Below are 22,457 nucleotides of genomic sequence, written 5' to 3'. Positions count from 1 at the left end.
CTTTGCCTGTAAAGGTTGAATAGGAGGAGTTTCGGTCTTCTGTAACTCACCTCACTTTCGTGATGTTGCTTGTTTTGCCCCCGCACTAGCTACCCAAGTGGATGTGAGCGTAGTTGTTCTCATTTAAGTAAGACAAAGGTGTAAATAGAGTGTACTGCATCTACGGCAGCCACGTAAAGTGGTTCACGACAGCAGAGACAATGTGACAATGCAAACGCCTTTATTGTGCCCGCGTGTCACATGAATAGCAACAGACAAGGGATGGTATTAAAGTACAGTGTCACAGTAAATAACTTATGCGTGTCGACCGTCGAGCACCATGTTCATGATTTTTCCGTCACCGAAACAATACAAACGAAGGATTCCTTTAACCTAGTGATTTGCTAACGTATGCGGATAAGGCCGAAGTAATCATTAGGGTGCCAAGAATGTCTGCTGAAGTGGTTTTGATGAGGAAGAAACGGCTTGTTTCCTCTTACAACTAGTTGGTTATTATAGCTTTGACCGCTGTTCGCCATTCTCGACCGCAGATGGCTTGACATCAGTAGACGACTTGCTCTTCTCGGAGTCACGCTCGAAGAGGAACTTTTGCATGTGCGAGACGGGTGCTTCCACGCACAGGTGCAGCGCTAACCCGAACACGACGCTGAACCAGTAGATGCCCATGGATGTGCTGAGCTGCAATGTCGAAATGATGGTCGTTAAGAAAGAAGTCACCTTATAAGCAGGCTCTGAACTAAAAGTCCTGCACTCAGTGGTTCAAGAGATTCAGTTGTTTCGCATTTAGATATGTACAGTTAAAGTACCGAGGCAGATTTTCATGAGTCTCGAAAGAACAATTGCTGTGCTCTGGTGAATCTCATAAGCTGAGGGATTTAGCCGACACAAGAGATCACTTGTGGGAGACGAATTTCCGTTAGGGGTGTGCGAATATTCGAGTTTCGAATTCGAATCGAATAGTTCCTAATCGAATAATTCGATTCGACTTTCGAATAGCTAGTATTCGAAGTTTCGAATAATTTGACAGGACGAATATCTAAAACGCTACAAAGGCCAATGGTGCAACTTGGTTGGGGTGGGGTGGCAAAAACTAACGCTAACGTCGTTACAGTAGGCCTTTCGTTAAAACTGTCACTGACATCCTGGTTCAAAAGCGAGCGCATGCTGATCTTAAATGAGATTATCTCATTTCCGCACGTAGAAAAACACATGAGAAAACTGTCAAGCCCTTCACAACTTCATTCCCGAAACGAGGGCACGGACTTCTTGCGTATTTCGGTCGGGTATGCCGCAAGCACCGTAAAAACTTCCTGACTTTGGCCTGCGAAACCCTCGGTCATTGGCTTTGAATGTAAAAATTTGTTCACGCTGGGCAGTCACCACTGCCGCACTGAAGCACTCGTTCAGAAACTTCCATCGTTTCGGCACGCAGTTAAAACGCTGCTGTGAACGGGCGCCCGAAGATTTTCGGGCCCGGATCACCCATCGCGATGAAGCACATTACCGTGTTAAATCACTTCCAGTCTTGAAGAAGACAAGTCCACTTGTCGAAACGTCGGCTCGAGCATCCACCCCCTGTTTACGGATTTTTTCACAAGATTGCCGTTGTCAGATGAGCCGTATTGCGCGACCATGGGGAAAAAGACTAGCTACCGTACCCCCTTTGTTAGTCGTTAGGAGGTTTGGAGTGGCGCTGCTAGCTGACTGAAATGGCGGCTCTTCTATCAACATGCTCGCGCGCCCATAAAAACTGAAACAAAAACAATTCTCGAACAAGTGCGTAATAAATCTGTCGGCACGCCGTAGCGTCCCTGATTTTTCCTTTGTCTTGCCGTAAATGGCGGTACACATTTCCTGTAAATATACTATTCGATATTCGATTCGATATTTGATATTTTGCCCACTATTCGGCACTATTCGATTCGAGGTGAAATTTCACTATTCGCACACCCCTAATTTCCGTACAAATACTTCTTATAACAGTCATGATCTTAAATATGAAGAGGAGATATATTTTGGGCTGTACCGCTTAGACACAAATGTAAGGCCTATAACCGGTTGACGATGTTCTGTGTTCTTCGTGATCGACGCGATTGGTGATAGCTGCTATTGGCTGTCGGGCAATGACTCGCACTTTGACCCGCACACGCACCTTTTGTTCGATATGCGCACGTTTTATTAACAATGATATACCCTTTAACTCAGCACACAAGAGAAGCGACAAACTTGGAACAGCAGAGACTGAACATTGTTCCAAACCATCGGCTTTATCAGCGACTCTGCTGCTAATAATTTCGCCCGCTTCAGGTGCATTCTCGACTAAAAAAAATTGCTTCAAACGTAGTGTCTCGCTGCTATAGGGTATACTGTTTTGTGCTACTGCCTAAGGGACGACGTAGAATCAGAACTTTTTCTTGCATGCATTTTCTAAATTCAATTTTGGGCTGCGCCGTGTCTTTCAATAGCTTAATGCTTTTCCGTAAACAATACACTTTTCGTAAAACTCGACGCGACATTCGTACAACAGGCCCCCACCCTCACATTTTACGAAAAGTTTAGGAAAGTTAGCGGGCGTGTTTAAGACACATATGCGTCGACCCCCGTCCAGTCCCGTGTTGCGCAACGTCGGGCGATGACGTAACTGAGAATAAGTGAGACCTCGGCTATTTGTTAAGGCGAAAGCCTAGATCTCTATGCCTCAAGGTTGCATTGTGATATACAAAAATATCACGTGAGCGCGCGAGCTGCGTTTCCAATTCGTCTTTGGGGCGTTCGCGTAAATAAAAATATATAAAAAATAATTGCTGCTTCGAAATAGTGGTGCCAAGCCTCAAGGAAGAGCGCAGCTGCTTGGCCTTGCTTGTTTATCTTTATTTTTAATTTTTTAAATTTTTTCTTCTCTTTATTTCTCTGTCTCTCTGTTTTTTGTATCTATTTTGTACCTCTTTCTTTCTATTTCTTTTTCTCTGTATTTATTTCTTTCTCTTTCTCGTTCTTTCTATCTTTATTTCTTTTTGTTCCCTTACTTTCTCTCTCTCTCTCTGCTCTCTCCCTCTTTCTTTCTTGGTTTCTCTTTATTTATTAATTTCTTTCTGTTTCTGTCTTGCTCTCGCGTTTTTCTGTCTCTTTTTCGTGTCTGTTTCTTTCTATGTCTTTCTCTGTCTTTCTATCTTTTTATGTATTTATTCTCTTTCTCTCTTTCTTTCTCTCTCTTTCACGTGTTGCACGCTGCTTCAATTCACCGAGCAGAGTTTTCTTTTAATGCTCGCACCTGCTGTACTCCGTAGTGGGGCTTGCCCAGTTACTGTGGTGCATACCAACCTGTGGAGTTTTTGACGACGAAGCACAAGTTAGGGATAGCTTAAACAGCTTCGCTGTTAAAGTGCCCAAATATCACGTGACCAGGCCCGAGTCACGGGCGGGAAAGACGGGCGAAAGTACGGCACGGCAGATGAGGCTAGAGCAACTAGAAACGCCGCTCGTCGTAACCGCCGTCGGGAGGAAGCGGCTATGGATGAAGCTGCGCCAGAGGCCCGGCGAGGACAACATGCCACCCTAATACGACGCAGGAGTTCTGGGAATACATAATTGCTGGAGAGAGAGAGAGGCCGCAACAGCAGATAAGCAGAAAGTTCAACAGAAAGTTCAACACCCGATCAACAGAAGGTCGAACTAGTCTTTTGCATTCACGTTCCTAGGAAGTTGTAGGCATCCCCAATATCTTTTTCATATCAACAAACCAGAAGACGTTTAAGGAATGCCATACCTGAAAAAACTCGTTCAGCTCAAAGTTGGTCTTCATATTTCCTGTGCGGATGTAGAACATGGGAACGTGCGTCAGGTAGATGCAGAAAGTCAACCTCGACAGCGGCCGAAACATTGTCCATGAAAAGAAGCTGTTGAACCATCCTGTGAGCAGAAACATCACACCAATGTATGTGAACAACCATATCAATTTTGTACGAAGTCATCACACTGGTCATACCCACTTATTTAACTCTCAGACTGTGCAGTTTTTTTTTTTCACTACAATGAACGTCAGTCAGAAAGTGTCCGTTCGGTTACGCGAGAAGTTTTGTGTGTTCTTCGATACCTTTGGTTCTGTAGTACAAGCAGGTTCTCCAACTCAAATTTAACCGACTAGGAGTGTCCTATTCACCTGATTTTAAAACACGCTTTTTGTTAGAGCTATAACACGGTATAAGTAACCCATGTTCGGCATTTTCTTCGAAGAACTGTCTTATTTGTTCTCCTTGTCTGAGCTCTCTGAAGGTGTCAGACCTTCAAAAGAATTTGTGACAAAGTATCACAAATGTCAGTACTACAAATCCTATAGAAATACATTTATTTGGAGTCTGTGTTACTATATGCTCATCATTGGTCCCTATTATGCAAAACTGGAATTAATTTACGCGTTGTACTTTTGGTTGGATTTGTTTTGCGGTTTCATTTGCGATTTGTATGGTCTATTTACTGTAGGTTTGTTTAAAACTGGGAGACATGTTGTTTTCCCTGATTTCATTGTGTTCCGGAAGTCTGCATTTCACCTACCGTACGTCAATCGCCATGCAGATAAATAAAAGAAAGCTTTTGATAAAGGTACTTCGTATCAAAACAAATGTATGATCTATCTTGTCTGCAGCGCTTGAGAAGAAGCAGACTTTTGTTTTTATTGTAAAGTATTAACCATGGATCAACCATCTCGATAACCATGCCTTAAACGTTTATAAAAAGCGGTCACCAAGGCAACCGAACCAGTTCTAGTCCCTGTGTTGTAGTTACGATGTTCTTTCAGCTGTCCTTGCATGATTTATCAAGATATCACGGCACTTATCAAGAAACAGTTTCTTATTTAAAGGACGCATATTTTGCAGAATTTGCAACGGTCTGCATTTCACACAAACTTCTGTTCGGCACTATAGAGGCAGTGCACCACATTGAAAAATATTTTGTTCACTTGTCATGCGCGGATATGTAGTAAGCTTCACAGAGCTGCTCTGTCGACCCTGCCACACTGCTCAGTTGCGTTGTAGAGCAGAAGGCCGCGGGTTCGATACTGTCCACAGAATCGGGACTGGGATGAAGGTGAAATGCAAGAATGTTTGTGTACTGTGCGTTGGTTTCGCGGTTAAAGAGTTCCAGGCTGGAGATATAATTCCGGAGTCCTCAACTGCGGAGTGCTTCATAAACACCATAGTTTTGACATGAACAACCCCGGAATTTAGCTTAGTTCATATGCATTTTTAAGGTAGGTGCACTTGGCATCATTGTTCTAAGGTAAACATTCTGACCACGCATGAGATCCGACTTCGAGCCGCGATCGTCATTTGCCCTCGCGGTCTCTCACTCGCACATAGAACATACGACGCGTGGGAAAAGGTTATCCCTTTTTACTTTATGCGGAACCTCACGGCGACGGCGACCACAAAAATGAGCCTGGAGTGTCCATATAATTTCTATCGCAATAATATCTGAAATTTCAATGAGAGCAACAGTTTTGTGACAAACCTCCCCGTCCTGTGGCGCTGGCGTAGCAAGGCCACAACAAGGCCACGCTCCAGAGTAGTCGGTGGAATCCACCATAGATGGCGTTCACGGGGGCGCTGGGCAATTTGCCTTCATTCCATGGCACCGTCACGAACATCACGAACAGAAATAGAGCCGCGGACAGCATCCACTGTGCTACCTGGAACCACTGGGCACCGTGGCCGCACGTGAAATAGAACGCTCAAGAAGATGGATCGAACAACGATAGTGAGGCCTAGATTAACAGCAGTTCGATATTTATTCAGAAATAGCGTGAGTGCTTATAGAAATAAGGGAAGATTCGGGAAGGATAGTTGTTGCAGCCTTATCTCATCGAGCAATATGAAAGGTGCACTCAAACGTACATCCAAGGGTCCATATTAGCTCTAAATATATGCCGAACGTGAGTGTTTCACGATATTGCACAGAAACATGACTTGGTCCTTACTGACATATCAAGCTTGAGCCTACCTTCCGTAATTAATTGATCGGGAATTGGGAAAATTCAGAATGCTCACAGCGTACAACCCACATACTGCGATAGCATTGCGCACCCCGCCACACTAGAGGAGGGGAGAAGTAAGTTGTGCACTTTATTATGACACTCATGGCTCATTCGCGTGGTCGTTTTAGAGCGCTCTGATGGGGCTTGAAAGGGGTGAATTCAACAGCTCTAAAGCTCTACAACAATAACTAGCAGGTATTCAAGTCATGTTCCTCCTTCCTGATCTCAAATTGGCCCGCTTATTTTAGTGGCATTTCTTAGTTGATCTTTTACATAAATTTTTCAGAGCCTCCAGAGCGCTCTGAAACAGCCACCCAAATGTATCCAAGTCTCATCTACAGTGTCCCCATACGCACCCTCGAGGACACACTTGTCAGTGTTTCTGAATCGGCATGTTAAACAGCGTTTGACTCTGCTCTGATTGCCCGCTTGAGCACTTCTCCGCAGTTAATACGCTAGAAAAGATTGAATGGATCTAAGCAGCATCGTACAAAGCTGCAAATTGGAAGCAGGGGGCGGGGGGTGAGGTAGTTGAAATGGTCAAGTGGGAAATAAAGGAAGACGTCTTACACGACCAAGAGGCACTGATCCGTGGCAGACCGACAGGTATCCAGCAAATATGCCGACCACGTAGGACACAACGTGGCAGAACGGCCTCACGTAAATGTACTCCAGGTGGGATAGGCTGAGGCTGCAAAGTAGAGGAGACGACATTTGACGGCATTACATGCAGCTGTTGACCAATGAACGGAGTGGTACTGTTTAATGTGGCTTCGAACAACCTTGTTTACACATTTGTGCGTTCCAGCCGTTCGCAATTCCTCCTCGAAGCCTTTGCGTATTGCTACAAGCGAGAACACCAAAACAAAAAAAAAAGGCTTCACTGGCATGCGCTTATCATAAGTGAGTATCCATGTGCACTCACTGGCGTCGTCAACGTTAAATAAATCTCTTTTCTTTTTAAGTTGCAGCAGCCTGAAGCGCTATGATTGATAAAGCCGGAACGTATATGAATGATGTGCTAGAATCAACGTGATGCACTTGCTCTATGAGCATACCAAGCGCATGTAGGCAATCCTTCGCTAGGCTTACTCTGGATTCATAAAAGCGTAGGCCGGGTAGCACGGGGCTCCACAAATTTAGAATGCATTCTTGTCCGCTAAGTTTTACCCTGCTCTATTACCTGCCCAAGCTACTGCACTTCGTGAGAGAGATAGAGAGAGAGAGCAACTCGAGCAGCTCTACGCTGCTGAGATGATGCAGCGCCATTCTGTTGTTTATCGACTGCGGGCAAATAGGGTTTCGCTGCTGAAGAGTCCAATGTCTCAAAGTTGCAGCTAAAAACAAGAAAGCTACATCAGAAGGAAATATCTGTAGAAATAAACAGAAACAATGAAACAAAAAAGGATTGTGACTAAGAGTATTAGTTAAAAATAGGTACATATAATGCACCTGCGGAGTACATGAGCAGCTTTTAATCATGCTAAAACTTTCAAAAACGGCAAATAAAAGAAAACTTCACTCGGAAAATCTGTCATAGATGAAAAGTTTGATATAGAAAAAAAAAACATCACAATGCACAAAATCCCACTGACCCGACAAAGTTGTCGTGACATTACAGTGTATTTAATAACGTCACATGCCGATTCGTTATGTCATTTAAGGACAGAATCAGACAGTAACAAAATATACTGCACTGTAAGGGTCACTATTAGCTGCAGCCTCCTTGAAGTAACCTGTATGCAGGGGCGTAGCCACGTTAGGGCACACCGGGCCCGTGCCCCCCCCCCCCCCCCGAAATTTTTTTTTGCCATAGCATACAGAGCAGAAAATGACACCCGACCACATCTGCCTGCTCGTCCCCACTACAGATCAAGGAGGTGCCCCCCCCCGAAAAAAATTTCTGCCTACGCCCCTGCCTGTATGCCCTACTAACCCATTGCCGCATAGCACGATGGTGGCACCATGTAACGATGACGACTTTGGGCTGAAACTGTAGCATTTGTGACGAATTATCAGGCAGCAGTTATGGGGCAGATGAGTTTTAATCAATAAACTCTGCGGTTTTCTGCTGTGTGATTGAATTCTCAGCAAAGAAAGCCATTTGGAATGTTTATCTTTCTGCTAGAACCTTAACGTCATCGATGCTAAACACCAAGCTTAGTGTTTGTTTGTTTGTTTGTTTGTTTGTTTGTTTGTTTGTTTGTTTGTTTGTTCGTTCGTTCGTTCGTTCGTTCGTTTGTTTGTTTGTTTGTTTGTTTGTTTGTTTGTTTATTTGTTTGTTTGTTTGTTTGTTTGTTTGTTTGTCTGTTTGTTTGTTTGTTTGTTTGTTTGTTTGTTTGTTTGTTTGTTTGTTTGTTTGTTTGTTTGTTTGTTTGTTTGTTTGTTTGTTTGTTTGTTTGTTTGTTTGTTTGTTTGTTTGTTTGTTTGTTTGTTTGTTTGTTTGTTTGTTTGTTTGTTTCGCCTGCAACCAGAGTGTCGGAACGAAATGTTTTTCCTTCCGACACCGCAAAAAGTTCCGTTCCATTTCTCTTCCGGAACCAAAAAAAAGTGTTCCGTAACGGTTCGTAGGTTTTTCTTCAAAAATTTGAAGTTAAAGTAATCATAAAGAAACATTAGATTTGTGGTATAGTTACTTGCGCTCCCCTTAAGAAAGTGGGACAGGGGTAAAACACGTTATACAGAGGAGCGGAAATAATTGCGCCATGAATTCCTACCAAACAGCACAAACCTACCAAACAGCACAGTACCCTTCAAAGTCATAATATTTATTTTGTCAAAAGCCAATTACGAATTTTTTTTAGCGCGCTAAATGCTTTGTGTTAAGAGAGCGAGCACGATATCACAAGCAGCATGATATTGAGTGTACTCTCTGATGTGCGAGACCGCTGTTCTGATAAACAAAATTCGCCCGGCCTGCGAGCAACACGCAGCACAGTCACAGCGAAAGCTGGAAGGGCGGCCTTTCTAGAGCCCGTTGTTGACTATCTTGGGGCAACTATACAAGTACACATGCAAAGTACCCACTACGCCATAAATCATCGTAATTTTTCTGAAGTAGGGAAGCACCCACTATGCCATTTTTCGTCATTGGGGTACCCGCTACATGGGGTACCCGCTACACATCTGTAAGGCATTATGTGCACTTTGGGCTGTGACTGATGACGATGAAGAATAACGGCTGAGCCGTTTGTAATGGCTTCGAAGCATTCAGCGACCGACTTGTTGCGCAACTCGCATTGTGTGATGCCAGGTCGTTATTTTACTCTTCTGCCACGCTATATTACATGTGTTAACACGATTTCTTGCCCGAAATGACACCTGTATAGAGTATTTTAACAGCGAAGATGCTTAGCAAGTCGTTCCTTGTCCGGCGAACCAAAAAACTATCATCATCATCATCATAAACGGGCTTGTGCCACAGAAATTGGGTAAATCCCACTACTCACCACTGGTCCACTAAAGATTAAGACCACTAAAGATGAAGAAGGCAACAGTTAGCCCGACAAATGCCTGCGAAGCAACGGCGGCGAGCCGAAGACACCGAGTACATACGACGAGAGAATGCTAGGGAACGGGAAAGGCAACGGCGGCTGCGAGAAGACCCCGAAGCGATGGAAGGCCTACGCCAACGACGACGTGCCCGTGTGTGTGTATATATATATATATATATATATATATATATATATATATATATATATATATATATATATATATATATATATATATATATATAGATGAGAGGTGCGAACGGTTGGTTTCAGCGCGAGGTTCAGTTTGGACATTCGTGTCGTGTCTGACTGTCTGTGGTTTAACACGAACCTCTCTGCGCTGACAATCAACGTAGAAACAACTTAGCATCACCTAGCTAAAGCCTATAGCAACGACCTAGAAGCAACCTATAAAGAACCTGCATCACCTAGCTAAGGCCTAGGAACAACCTAGAAGCAATCAGAGTAGTCTTCATGATCGTTCAGTTTCGCTGTTTCAAGCCTTGCGCGGCTTAGTGCAAGCTTCGGCAATTTTTTTTTTCTTTTTTGCGAAGGAGTTTCAAGCACCAGCGTGGCTATGTGGTAGAATACTCGACCAGAGGGCGTGGGTTCAAATCCCATCCGATCCTAAAATTTGTTTCTCCTTTCATTTTTTCTCATTTAACGAGATAGTGGTTACGGACACCGGCGGTGGCTGCAGCGGCGGACAACTATGGCGCCAAAATCGGCTGTTGTGGTCTATTAACAACTTTCGCTGTGACAAACTTCAGTGCCGAGAATGCCCTCTCCACGCTAGCCTGCGTGACAGGCACGTAAAACTCCACTTGCGTTGATATGAACATCTCTGGTTGCCACTGTTTTCGTATTTCGTACAATTTCAACATATTTTTGCTTTGGAATTCCTGCCTGAAGTACGCGCTAATACTGTACCTTGAGATATGCATAACTGCTCGCGTTGCATGACCTCAGTTGTTCTGGATTGCCAAATTTTCTCGTGAAGCGAAAAACGACTTTAAAAATTTCGGTTTCACTGTGGAACGAAACAATAATAAAGTTTCGGTTACGTTTTCGTTCTGGTCAAAAATATCGTTTTTCTTTTTCGTTTTCCGTTTATGGTTTTCGCTCTGTTCCAACACACTGCCTGCAACTGACGTTAACTCAATAGCAGGCGACTTTCATTTAAGCTGGGTCAAAGTTACGCGGAAGCCTTCATCGTCGCGTTACGTGAACGAGAATCCACTGCGTCGACATCGCAGCAGGAAAGATAGGAGCTAAATCATACTCCGCGGCCCTCATTTTCACATCAAAACAATATAAAAAGATGCTGGCTTGAACCCAGCCAGCATCGAGAGCATATACTCCTTCGGCACCAAATGTATTGTCTACAGGAAAGTGCCTCTTCCCGATAAAACAAGGAAAACCTGACCTTCGGTGTCAAACAATTGCGATTCACCTTCGCGTTGCCATTTGGAAGCTAGCCGCGACCTTGTGCAGCGAGTCATGAGGAAGCGAACAGTCTGCTTTATGAAGTATATTGGGCTGTACACGTGGCGCGGAACTCTGGTTATACTAGTAATAATACGGCTGTGCCTTACCCACTCCCCCACTCCGTCCCCCACTCCGTCTCCCATACCCTCCCCCTTTCTGCATCGGGCAGTCCTCAGCTTTCCGGTGTCGTGACAAGAAAAGAGAGGATTACGATACGGGCTGAGTCTATTCGCAACGGGATCGCCTTCTGCAAAAGCGTAATTGGTGTATTGAGCTTTACTAATCTGCAAATGAATTCAGCAGGTTGGCAAGTGCGGGATAGACTGTTCACCTTGTGCATTATTCTACTGGTTAAAACAAACTGAACTGCCTTCTTTTTTTCCCCTTTTCGCGTTCGATCTTTGCAACGCAGCAACAGCGAGAGAAGCGTAAAAAGAAAGCAGTGTTGAAAAATAGTTCGTGGAGGTCACCTAATCTTCCACTGACAAAAGGAAATGCGTAGCGTATAAAGAGCAAGAACGTAAAATAGTTTCATTTCCATAAATACATTATTAGGTAACCTAATATTCAATTACTATGCAATGCTGTCGTTGACAAACGCTTTCAGTGGTGTAATGTTGAATTTTTTTAAAAAGGAGATTCTTCTGAGGTTTTCTTGTGTTTGATAAAAACAAACACCAAGAATGTTCTGTTTTAGCAGAGGAAGCTTAGTATCTCGAGGGTAGGCAGTATTCCAGGATACGATTAATGGAGGTGATATTCGGGGATATTGTGATGTCCAAGTGTAAACATGCGAATGGCAGAAATTTCGCGCAGGTTTGGTTAATCATGAGTGTGTGTAAATACTAAAAAGATCATTCGCACTAATTGCATTTATACAGTGATTTGGTACTTTGTTTTTATACTTTTCTGGCGCAGTAGTTACGGTGCTCGGCTGCTGACCCGAAAGTCGCGTGTTCGCTCCCAGCCGCGGCAATCCCATTTTCGATGGAGGCGAAGGGCTAGTGGTCCGGGTGCTTAAATTTAGACGCACGTTCAAGAACCCCAGGCGGTCAAAATTTGCGGGGCCCTCCACTACGGCATCTCTCATAATCATATCGTGGTCTTGGGACGGAAAGCCCCGCAAATTATGTTTTAAAGCACGTCCTGTTCTCATTGTGTGGAAAGTGTAAGAACTCGTGCGCATACACTTGACAAACTGGGACAGAATTTACAAAGATTTTCTTTTGTGAGTGATCCTTGCCATTGGCTGGACACCTTCGCTAATAAATATATCCAGCATTCGCAGTGGTTAGACTCTGTTCTTACAAAAAATTCTAGCGTAAAGGCTTGCTTTATATGCGTAGCTATATTTGTCGAGCCGGCAGAAAAATTTTGCGTGAAGCCAGAAAACTTGTTTGGGCCCAGCTTGATTGGATCCAACACCGTCAAAAAGGAACACGAAAGAAGACCGGAAGAAATCATGTATGAAATGTAAGACAATATGCATAAATGTATATACGTGTATATCGTTTTTACTCATACAGCAGCAACAACGCAGACACCACCCGTATACATGGGCAACACTAAAAACAGAGTCACTCGCTGTCATCTCTTCGGAAACACTGTGCAATCTAATTTGATATATTCCGTGCTTTTACGTGATTGATCTGATTCAAGACAGAAGCTCTAATAAATGTTGCAGTAATATCTACGATGACTCGCCGCGCTTAGAGACGCAATTCGAGCATTTTTCCGCGCTTTATACCAGCAGCATGCATAGTTTTGCTGACTGAAACGACACTGTGGCTTCCATAATTGGCATAACTATCTCAGAGCAGGTTACTCGATCTCTCTACAACGAAACGATCGACACGTGCAATCCTACTAAAAAATGAACAAAGCCCCCTGACTAATGGTCCTTTTTTTTCTGACGTTTCCTTATTTTATACTCGTTTCGCAACTACCTCATCTCTAGCCCTCTATCATTTTTCTTGGCTAAAGTTGCTGATTGCAAAAGCTGAGGACATTGCCTTTCTTCGTTAATCACCGAAGTCACCTTATGGCTCTCATCAGCGCGAAAGGAAACTTTGTCGCCGCCCGACAACGAGCAAGGGCAGAGGGTTCCCGTGCACGCAGGATGGTATCGCGGTTCGGGACGGAATATTGCGAATCATTTCTTAATGCATACTGAGAAGGACGGAGGAAAACGCGTTGTCGACTTTTACTGGGATGTTTATTTTTGCCCGGACGTGCGCGCTAGCCCAAAATGTGCAAGGCGTTCTCTTGGCATTGCCCTGTGAGCGCTCACAAAGACATTGTGACCCCAAGGTGACTCGAGCAAACGTGAGAGAGAAGGAGAGAGAGAGAGAGAGAGTGGGAGGGAGAAAGGTTAAGTGAAAGGCAGGGAGGTTAACCAGAAGAAAGTTTTTCGGTTTGCTATCCTGCACTGGGGAAGGGGTAAGGGGGGATGGAAAGTTAAGGGACGTAGAAGAAAAGGGATAAAAAAAGAAAAGAACGCACACACACTCAAGCACGGGAGTGTCATAGTCGTTTAGCGAGGCCGGCGAGGCCGGTTGAGCGTAGAAACTTCAGCAGCGCCTTCGTCACTTTCTGGTTGGAAGCTCGAACGTTCCGGCACTCCAAAATTGATTGTTCAGGAAACGGCTGGTTATAGAGGCGTGCTAGCAGTCTGAGAGCTGTTGTCTCTGTGAGCTGTAGTGAGGACAATGACACAAGACGTGCGCAGTGGCTTCCTCGCTGGCACAGTGAGCACAGGCAGCACTGTCTGTCATTCCGATTTGGTAAGCAAAGCTGTTCGTGAAAGACACTCCAAGCCACAGGCGGCAGAGGACTGCTGTTTCGGACCAGGATAGTCCGGGTGGAATTTGAACCAGACACGCCCTTGGCGCCTGGATCAGCCTGAACTTTGCCTGACAGTGCCAGGGGTTCGGAAGAAGGCGGAACTCTCGTCGCCAGCTTTAAAGCAGCTGTATCTGCTGATGCTACACGAGGAATACGCGCACACCACGTTAGACTTTACACGGATGGCTTTACAACTGTTAGGGGATATGCAGGAGCTGTTATCTTCCCTGCAAAAGCCGAAATCTATAATTTAGGAGCGTCTCATAGGACTACGTCGACTGCTGTGGAGCTTGCAGCACTCCGCAGTGCACTTCGAAAAATTCAACTGGAGACAACACTAAAATGGGGCATATTTAGAGACCCGAAGTCATCCCTGCAGTGTCTGTCATCAGCTTTACGTCGTTGTGCACAAGACCAACTAGTATTAGAAATAAGAAAAACCTATCAGCAATTAACAGACAAAGGGCATGACATTACTTATCAGTGGCTTCCAGGCCACTGTGGCATCGACGGCAACGAACAGGCCGATAATTCTGCAAGGAATTCTCATGAAAGTGCCGTGCAGGAAGCGATTCCATTATGACGAGCTGATGCAGCATCAAAGATTCGCTCGCTCGCACGTGATCTAACTCATTCAATGTGGAATACGTCCGGTTTTCTGCATACCCGCCTTCTCCGTCTGGATCCGTCACTTCAGCAAACGTGAGAAAGCCGTGTTCGCTATAGTGCATCTTGTCTAGTGTTTAATCAAATGGGCACGATAGCAAATCATACAGCCAGTGGACATTACAGCGAATATTTCGGTACGCAAGTTGATCTTGTATACTAGTCGTCGGACACTTCTGACGATCAACATAGATTAAGCTTATTTACAAACGCTGCTCTTACGTACACCGTCATCAAAACACTTGCTGTTCGTCAGATAACAGGCACCTTTTGATTTAACTCTAATGCCTTTTTCTAGTCCTTGTACCAGTACAACGCGTTCCTTGTAGCTTCTCCACCCTATTTCACTAGACTTAGGAATATAGCGCGCCGTATTAATGTTCCTTAAATTAGAAACGTGATTGTAATAGCGTTGTTGGAATAGCCATGTTCGTCATGACATTGAACTAAATCGTTAAACATTATTTTTGGTTGGCTGAATTGTGTTTTTGTATGTTTGAGCCTACTATATTTGCAATATCATGTATATTACATTGCGTTACCAAAATAAATTCATTAGAAGCTCTAATTAATTATTACTTTTCCGACTATGCACACTTCGTAAGAACCACATTCATCCATGAACTACACAAATGATTTGCGATCTGCTCACAAAATCAGGGTAACACTTCAAGATCTCACAACGATATTCTAAGAAAGTTAATGAATACTGGCAAGGCGTGTGACTTCTACATGCCGCGACACCTTAATAGACAAGATCGAACATGCCGACACCGCATCAGACTAAACGTCACCTATACGAATTACTTCAAGAGCAAGCTTAAACTGGCCGACTCGTCAATATGCATTCAATGTAACGCCCCAGAAAACATGCAACATGATCTGTGTGACTGCAGGCGAAATGCATCATGAGACGTAGTCTCTGAAGGCGGCATTACACCTTCAACGGGACTCGAGCTTAGAACTGCGGCATATTCTCGGCGCATGGCAGAGCACCACCTACATGCCTTACGTGCCACGAAAGTGCTGTTGACGTTCTAGCGGGCCACGAGCCATAACGAAATTTTCGAAACAGAGTAATATACAGGGTGTTTCAAGAAATGTGTCCGAAAATTATAAAAATAAAGAAAATAGAATATTTGCTCGCTGCCTTTATAATAACTTTTTCTGTGGTGAGAAACACCGAAAGATGACTAGACACAGTAATTACAAATATAACTTCACTAACGTTTTAACTATAGCGGAGACAGGCGGTCGGGTCAACTGGGAGAATTGCTGTCCTTCCTGCGCTTGAGACTTTGACAAATCGCCCTTTGGTAATTATTGCAGAGCAATGAAATTCAACCAAGTTCACCGGCGGAACTGAAACCGGAGCTCCGATGCGCGCAACTAGCAGCCGATTTGAATGACGTCACTGTTCACGACGGCGATTGCAGTGGTGTTAGTTCTTCCGCATTTGTTAACGTACGTGCGCCACACGTGCTCTAACCGCAAACGAAACCCATACAACCACGAAGCGAAGTCGATCGATGATTGGCATACAACGGCGCTCGCTCATTCAAGACGTCTAGGAAGAGTACGGCAGTTGCGCTCTTCCGAGTTTCGGTTTCGGTTTCGCCGGCGAAATTGGTCAGGTTTCATTATTCGCTAATAATTGCCAGCGGCTGCTTTTGCGAAATCTGAAAGCGGCAACAGGCTCTTCGCAGGAAGGGTTGCAATTTTCCAATTTGACCCGACCACCTGTCTCCTCTGCAAGGTTAATTAACTTAATTCCTGTAATTACTGTCTTAGGTGATGCCTCTACTCGTCTTAAGATGCCTGCCGCCACAGAAAAAGTAATTATGAAGGCAGCGAGAAAATATCTATTTTTTCCTTATTTTTGAAGATTTTGGGACACATTTTTTGAAACACCCTTATATGTGTGTGCGCGTGTGGCTGTATGTGCTGTTATGTGTTTATCAGTGTATATATCATAATCATCACCCAGTATCTGGAGTAGCATGTCAGGCGAATAGCCAGGCTAGCATCTCCGGCATTTCATTAAAGCATTTCTCTCTCTCCCTCTTCCATAAACGCACTGGGCTTCACTCCTGCTCCGCCTTGTAACGCGCATATCTTTCTAACCTTCTTAATTTGTAGTTTAGGCAGAAAATTGTGCGCCTAATAAATCTCGATTTACTGTTCGAGTACCGCAGAATATTGTTCGAGTACCGCAGAAAGTATTGCTCATCTCTTTAAGCGAGGCTTACTTTTAATTTGATGTACACTGAATGACAACAGCCAAAACTAACCACGTCGTTTGCATCTGTAAACAAGTATACACCTTAAAGCAGGAGTTTGTCTTAAGGCCAATAGTGTGTGTGGCAAACTCTGATTCAAGTCGGCCGTGTATTCAGTTTTAGAGCACTACACATTTACGTTGAACGGTCCGTTCCCCGTTAAAAAATGGGTAGTAACTTCACCGGGTGCTCTATTTGCGAGTTGTCGCTAAACAGTAACACCATTCCTCGCAAACACCACCGAATTCTTTCGTTAAAGATGCTCCCAATTACGTGGAGTCCGCGCAATATTTTCTGTACTGAATCCTACATCATTTAGACAGCATATCGTAGTCACGTCGCTGCGAACGTAATGAAGAATAAAAAAAACGATCTTGATCATGCTCCAATTTACTTAGTTATGGGACGCGTTCGCAGGATGGCGTGCGTATTATAACGTATGTAGAAAGCAAATTGTTTTCTCTGCGCTGCGATACTTTCGCCTTATATGTCTTCGGGTGCTCAGTTTCGAATGATGTTCAAGGACTGAATGACAGGCCACGGCACGTTGACCTTTCGTTTCGTACGGCGGGTAAACAGAAAGCGTGGGTCGTTCACTTGCCAAGCAGGCCCGGACGAAAACCTGAACCACGCGTCTGAGTGCAGAGGCCATAATCATGGCATGTTCATGTGCAAGGTCGAAGTACAAAAATGTCCATCGCTCACAAATTGTCGCAGTAAGGCCTGCGGTAAATGTGAGCAAGGTTCGTGTCACATAACGCAGGTACTAACGCCACAGCGCTGTTCCGCTGTTCACGCACGTGGCAGTAGCAGCAAGTTGTAGTGGTGCAAAAAGCATTCAGCTACGTCTACTCGTGTGCGTTGAATGCGCAAAATGGCTTCTCATTTCGTCACACTGGCAAAAGTGCAGGAGCACTCTGTGCAAGCTTCCCCGTTTCATGCCGCAACGTTTGAATAACGTGTCTGTTGACAAACAATGAAATAACCAGCTTGTCACTTCACGATACCATGCAGCCCAGCCTCCACGCTGAGGCCAAAATAGCACTCCAGTGTGCCAGGCCATACCAGAATACCACGTGAGCACATGTCAGACATAATCGCAAAACATCGCTAGAGTGAGGTCAAGCTGCAGCACTTTTCATGCGTTTTGTGGCAGGGGAGCAGCAACACCGACTCCAGACGCCAATGTGCGTGCTATCCGATACCAGCCCCTCCCCCCCCCCCCCCCCCAGCAACAAACAATTGTACCTTTCAAGAAAAAAAAATTAGAATAAAAAGCAAGACTGCCAAAGTCATGTTTCAGATGCCGTCTAAATCCATCGATGATTTTCTAGCATCCATTAGGAAGTCGAAGACGACGCGCTAAATGGTTTTGTGCATTGCAGCATGCGTTAGGCGAAAAACGCTCGTACGATAACGTAGTTAGCGAACTAGTTACGTCAACATTATAGGTGTTAGTTCACGCACCACTAGTTCTACGCGTCGTTTCTACTCACCGTGAAAAAAACCGGATGTCGACTATACATTACGAGAAACTTTCGTTGAAGCTTCTTGTAATAGTTACAATTTGTTTTCGCTTCCAATTTGATGTGTTGTTCCATTGGGCTTATGGCGAGCTCGTAAATTCAGCGCAAAAATTTAATTACCGGACTCCGTCCGGCTAGTGCTATATTGCAATTTCATTGTGACTGAGCAGAAAATAAAGCAATAAGGTTAACAACCTTTGTACGTGTCGAGAGTTTATATAAAACTACTTAAACACTTTCACCCTTCCACCCACCCATTTAGTAATGAATAAACGATATCACAGGTAAACATTCACCGTCATACGTCAAGAATGCAGAACTGTTAGTTTGCTTGAACTTGTTCATGGTTTATGACGCATAGCGCGGCCACTTGATTGATTGAAGCAATCATACACCATGTAAATTTCAGCTTCTGGATGTCAGTGGCAACTTCAATGCGTTTTCTTACCGCAAGTAAAAATGTGGACAAGACTCACAAAGGCGCACGCATTTTTTTTTTTCTTCAGTTTTTCTATCTTTCTTTTTTAATCGAGCAAAGAAAACTTAGTCAAGGTGCTATACAAACAAGCCCACAATTCTGCTCTCGTCAGCGGCAATCTTTATTTGCCTGAGATCCAACGTTTGCACACGAACGCAGCATGAGGCTAAACAAGAAACCAATCCGAATTCTTTTTTTGAACAGAGGCTTTGCAGTTCTAAGAATAATTATGATTGCGACATGGATTGAACCTCGTACCAGTGCCTCAACATTGCAGTCAACCCACAAACTCATTCGCTGGGAGGCCGGAAGTGCGACAGCGAAATGTTAACTTATTTATAATGCGAAGCGCATTAGGATTGTTTATAGAGTTTACTTTGTAGGACCGTCTTAGGTTTAGATGAATGTCAACCTTTTCGTTTATAATTATTCATTCCCCGAATGGCGTCTTTATACAAAACCGCTTCAACTTCACTGGCGCAGTTCGAGATTAAAGCGAATGTCCTGAAAGTGAGAGTACCACGGGCGATCACTCCTGTTTAGGCCCGCGGACCATAGTCCGCGGGCCTAAATGGTGGCGGAAGTTGCTTTTAGGCATGCGAAGTGTGCATAGCCAAAGCATGCTGTGTTTACTATTGCGACTCCTTCAAAAAACATGGCTGCAATCCACTTGCAAACCAGCTAAATTAAATATCAGACCATTATTGGACAAACAAACAAAAGTTACCTCGCACTTGCACTCCGGTCACCCTTTTGCCTGCAGGATGCATGCAACTGCCTGAGGCTTACCTAATATCCGCAGTTCCGACAGTCACGGAGTATGTGACTCCCCACTTGTAGATCTGGTACGACGTCAAGCCGCAGCAGAAAAGTGCCACGGCGCATGAAAGCACGGAGGAGGTCTTCGGGTACCTGCAAACCCGTATAATCAGGTCGTAGTTAGATTAACAGGATCTCTACGGTCTACTCATTTTTAGAGAGACACAGAAATATCGGCCTTGTGTTCTTTTTTTTCTGAGATGGGAGGCTTTATGTTTCAAATAATTAAATTAGATGAAGCAGCGCACAAAAGGACAAATTCACGCACACGTAAAATGACACAAACAAACAGCGCTTGTGTTTGTGTCATTTTATGTGTGCGTGAATTTGTCCTTTTGTGCGCTGCTTCATCAAATATCATGGCTCACCAACTAGCCCATCAGTACATGTTAATTAAATTACGTCGTTTAATCTATTCATGTGATCAATTAGCCAGATATGGTAAAAAACATAAAACTATACGCCAAGGAACAGGACACAGGAAGGAAGTCGACAGGACCAGCGCAGTCCTGCTGGACCAGCGCTGGTCGTGTGCACTTCTTTCCTGTGTCCTGTTCTCAGGCGTAGTTTTATTATTTTTACCACGTGTTACCACCCGCCACAGTGGTCTAGTGGTTATGGTGCTCGACTGCTGACCCGCAGGTCGCGGCATCGAATCCCGGCCGCGGCGGCCGCATTTTCGATGGAGGCGAAAATTCTCGAGGCCCGTGTACTTAGATTTAGGTGCACGTTAAAGAACCGCAGGTGGTCTGAATTTCCGGAGCCCTCCACTGGCGTCTCATAATTATATCGTGATTTTGGGACGTTAAACCCCATCAGATATTAGTGTTAGCACGTCTTACCAACTAGCCCCCCACCGCACGTTCGTTAGTCAGATATATAGCTTAACTATTAATAAATTAAATCTGACGTGCTCCAAAGACGAATCAGCAAAGCATTGTAGTCGTAAAAAGAAATGTTATTTACTGCCCAAAGTATTTGCTGCAGTAGTGACCCTCTCACAATTGCTGCAGCACGATCGTTCGAACCGCTATTGCCATATACAAGTGGTTGTGCGCGGATATCGTGTGCCACACTTAATAGTTAAAGTTTGCAAGGAATAGACGGCCGCGTCAGTGTAATAAAATGCCAAATAGTAGCGTTATAACCTGCTGTGTCTTGAAATAGCAATAATAAAATACGAAAATCTTACCTCAATATCGCCAGCGCCATGGGAAGCCCAACCACAATGAATATTTGAAGGTCAGCACAAACGTACCAAAGGTGATTGAGGCACTGTAACAAAAAATACAGCCATCTTAATATGAAACAATACTGCTTGAGCGGCACGAACTCACTCAATGCAAGAAATGGCATCCTAAGCAGCAAATGCGTAGGTGGCAAGTGACTCACTCCAAACTTTGAGCACTTTCTACAGCGCTAATGCAAACAACCGGTCATTATATATATATATATATAATATATATATATATATATATATATATATATATATAATATATATATATATATATATATATATATATATATATATATATATATATATATATATGTATGTATATATATATATATATATGTGTGTGTGTGTGTGTGTGGTGTGTGTGTGTTACTTCTGGGAGCGCGACAAACTTTTGGACACGCGCCTGCTCTGTCTAATAAGCCGCTTAGCCGCCACGGCAGCGATGTCGTTAAGGCGCTCGGTTGCTGATCAGACAGACGCGGGTTCGATCCTTGACATCGTGGCCTAATGGCACGCAGGTAGGAGCCGCACACACAACCTCTGGGTTACGTGTGTGTCGCACTGCTAATGACGTTAACTTGTTACTCATGGCCACAGCAATGACAGTGCGGCCCGAAACCCCGCAGATGTGGAATGATGTGCGGTTAGATCGAATGGTGATGTCACGCTGCCGAGCTCACGTCTTTTTACCGACGTTGTTTTGCGGCCATAGCGTTTATGGCCTATTGCATGGCTCTAAATTACTCAGATTAAACAAAATCTTATCCCAATTGAAATCTTCCACTCAAAAGTTTAATCACCCGCGCTACAACTGTTGTGTTTCACCGAGATAAAATCGTAATTACCTGATAAGTGAGCTTTAAATTATCTCAGAGAGACTGGCCTAAGTGGCACTTGGTAAGCATTATAACGAAAACGCACGTTTGGACGGAGCAATTGCCTTCCAGGTCTGCCAGGCTAAAACCACATAGCGACCACCACCACCACCACCACCACCTCTACCAACCCCGCACCGCCGTCATGGTTGTCGTCAGACTATGCCTTACTCTTTCTTTTTTGTGTGTGTGAGTGTTGGGGTTTTTCTCTGCATTCATTTATGCTCTTTCCGGCTGGTGCAATGTAATTATGCACTTTTTAAAAAATTCGCGGGCAAGAGGAACTTTCAGGAAAGTGAATCTTATAAACCTTATGAAACTTATCAAAATCTGATCATTTCAAAAAATGGCGCTTGTCCTGGGATTGCGTCGCACCAACTATATTTGATTATTCAGTCCTTCGTGTTTTTGGTTAATTTGCTCTCGCCATAGCATCTACTAACCTCCTTATTAACTCAATTTGGCAGACCGACAGCTCCCGAATGACTATGATAATACTGGCTTTTCTATCTGTGGACAGAAACATTTCTTTTCACTTTCATACTTTCTAGGGGTTACGCAGGTAAAGATGTTGCGACGAAAAAAAAAAATTGGAGCAGCTTCGCACTAGCGGTGCCGAGCCTGAAGGAAGTGCGGAGCTGGGCGGCCTTCTTTGTTTCTCTTCAGTTTTCTCTTTCATTCTTCATCTCTTTCTTTCGTGTTCTCTCTTCTGTCTATTTTTTC

The 22,457-nt window shown here is 44.1% G+C and overlaps 1 protein-coding gene across 1 annotated transcript; it reads right to left on the bottom strand.

Annotated features, from left to right (window-relative positions):
- Positions 1-203: 203 nt before the first annotated feature.
- On the bottom strand, positions 204-20,834 carry LOC119399208 (nose resistant to fluoxetine protein 6-like). Its single transcript, XM_037666027.2, has 6 exons — positions 20,815-20,834; positions 19,593-19,715; positions 6,602-6,722; positions 5,509-5,695; positions 3,767-3,909; positions 204-678 (listed from the first exon to the last, which is right to left on the bottom strand). Exons 1-6 carry the CDS (start codon positions 20,832-20,834, stop codon positions 493-495), a joined length of 780 nt encoding a protein of 259 aa, XP_037521955.2. The 3' UTR covers positions 204-492.
- Between the last annotated feature and the right edge of the window lie 1,623 nt (positions 20,835-22,457).

The sequence above is a fragment of the Rhipicephalus sanguineus genome, chromosome 1 (genome assembly GCF_013339695.2).
Source record: "Rhipicephalus sanguineus isolate Rsan-2018 chromosome 1, BIME_Rsan_1.4, whole genome shotgun sequence".
In the NCBI taxonomy this organism is placed as follows: domain Eukaryota; kingdom Metazoa; phylum Arthropoda; class Arachnida; order Ixodida; family Ixodidae; genus Rhipicephalus; species Rhipicephalus sanguineus.
The sequence above is the reverse complement of the archived record's forward strand: the minus strand, read 5'-3'. Positions and strand labels throughout refer to the sequence as shown.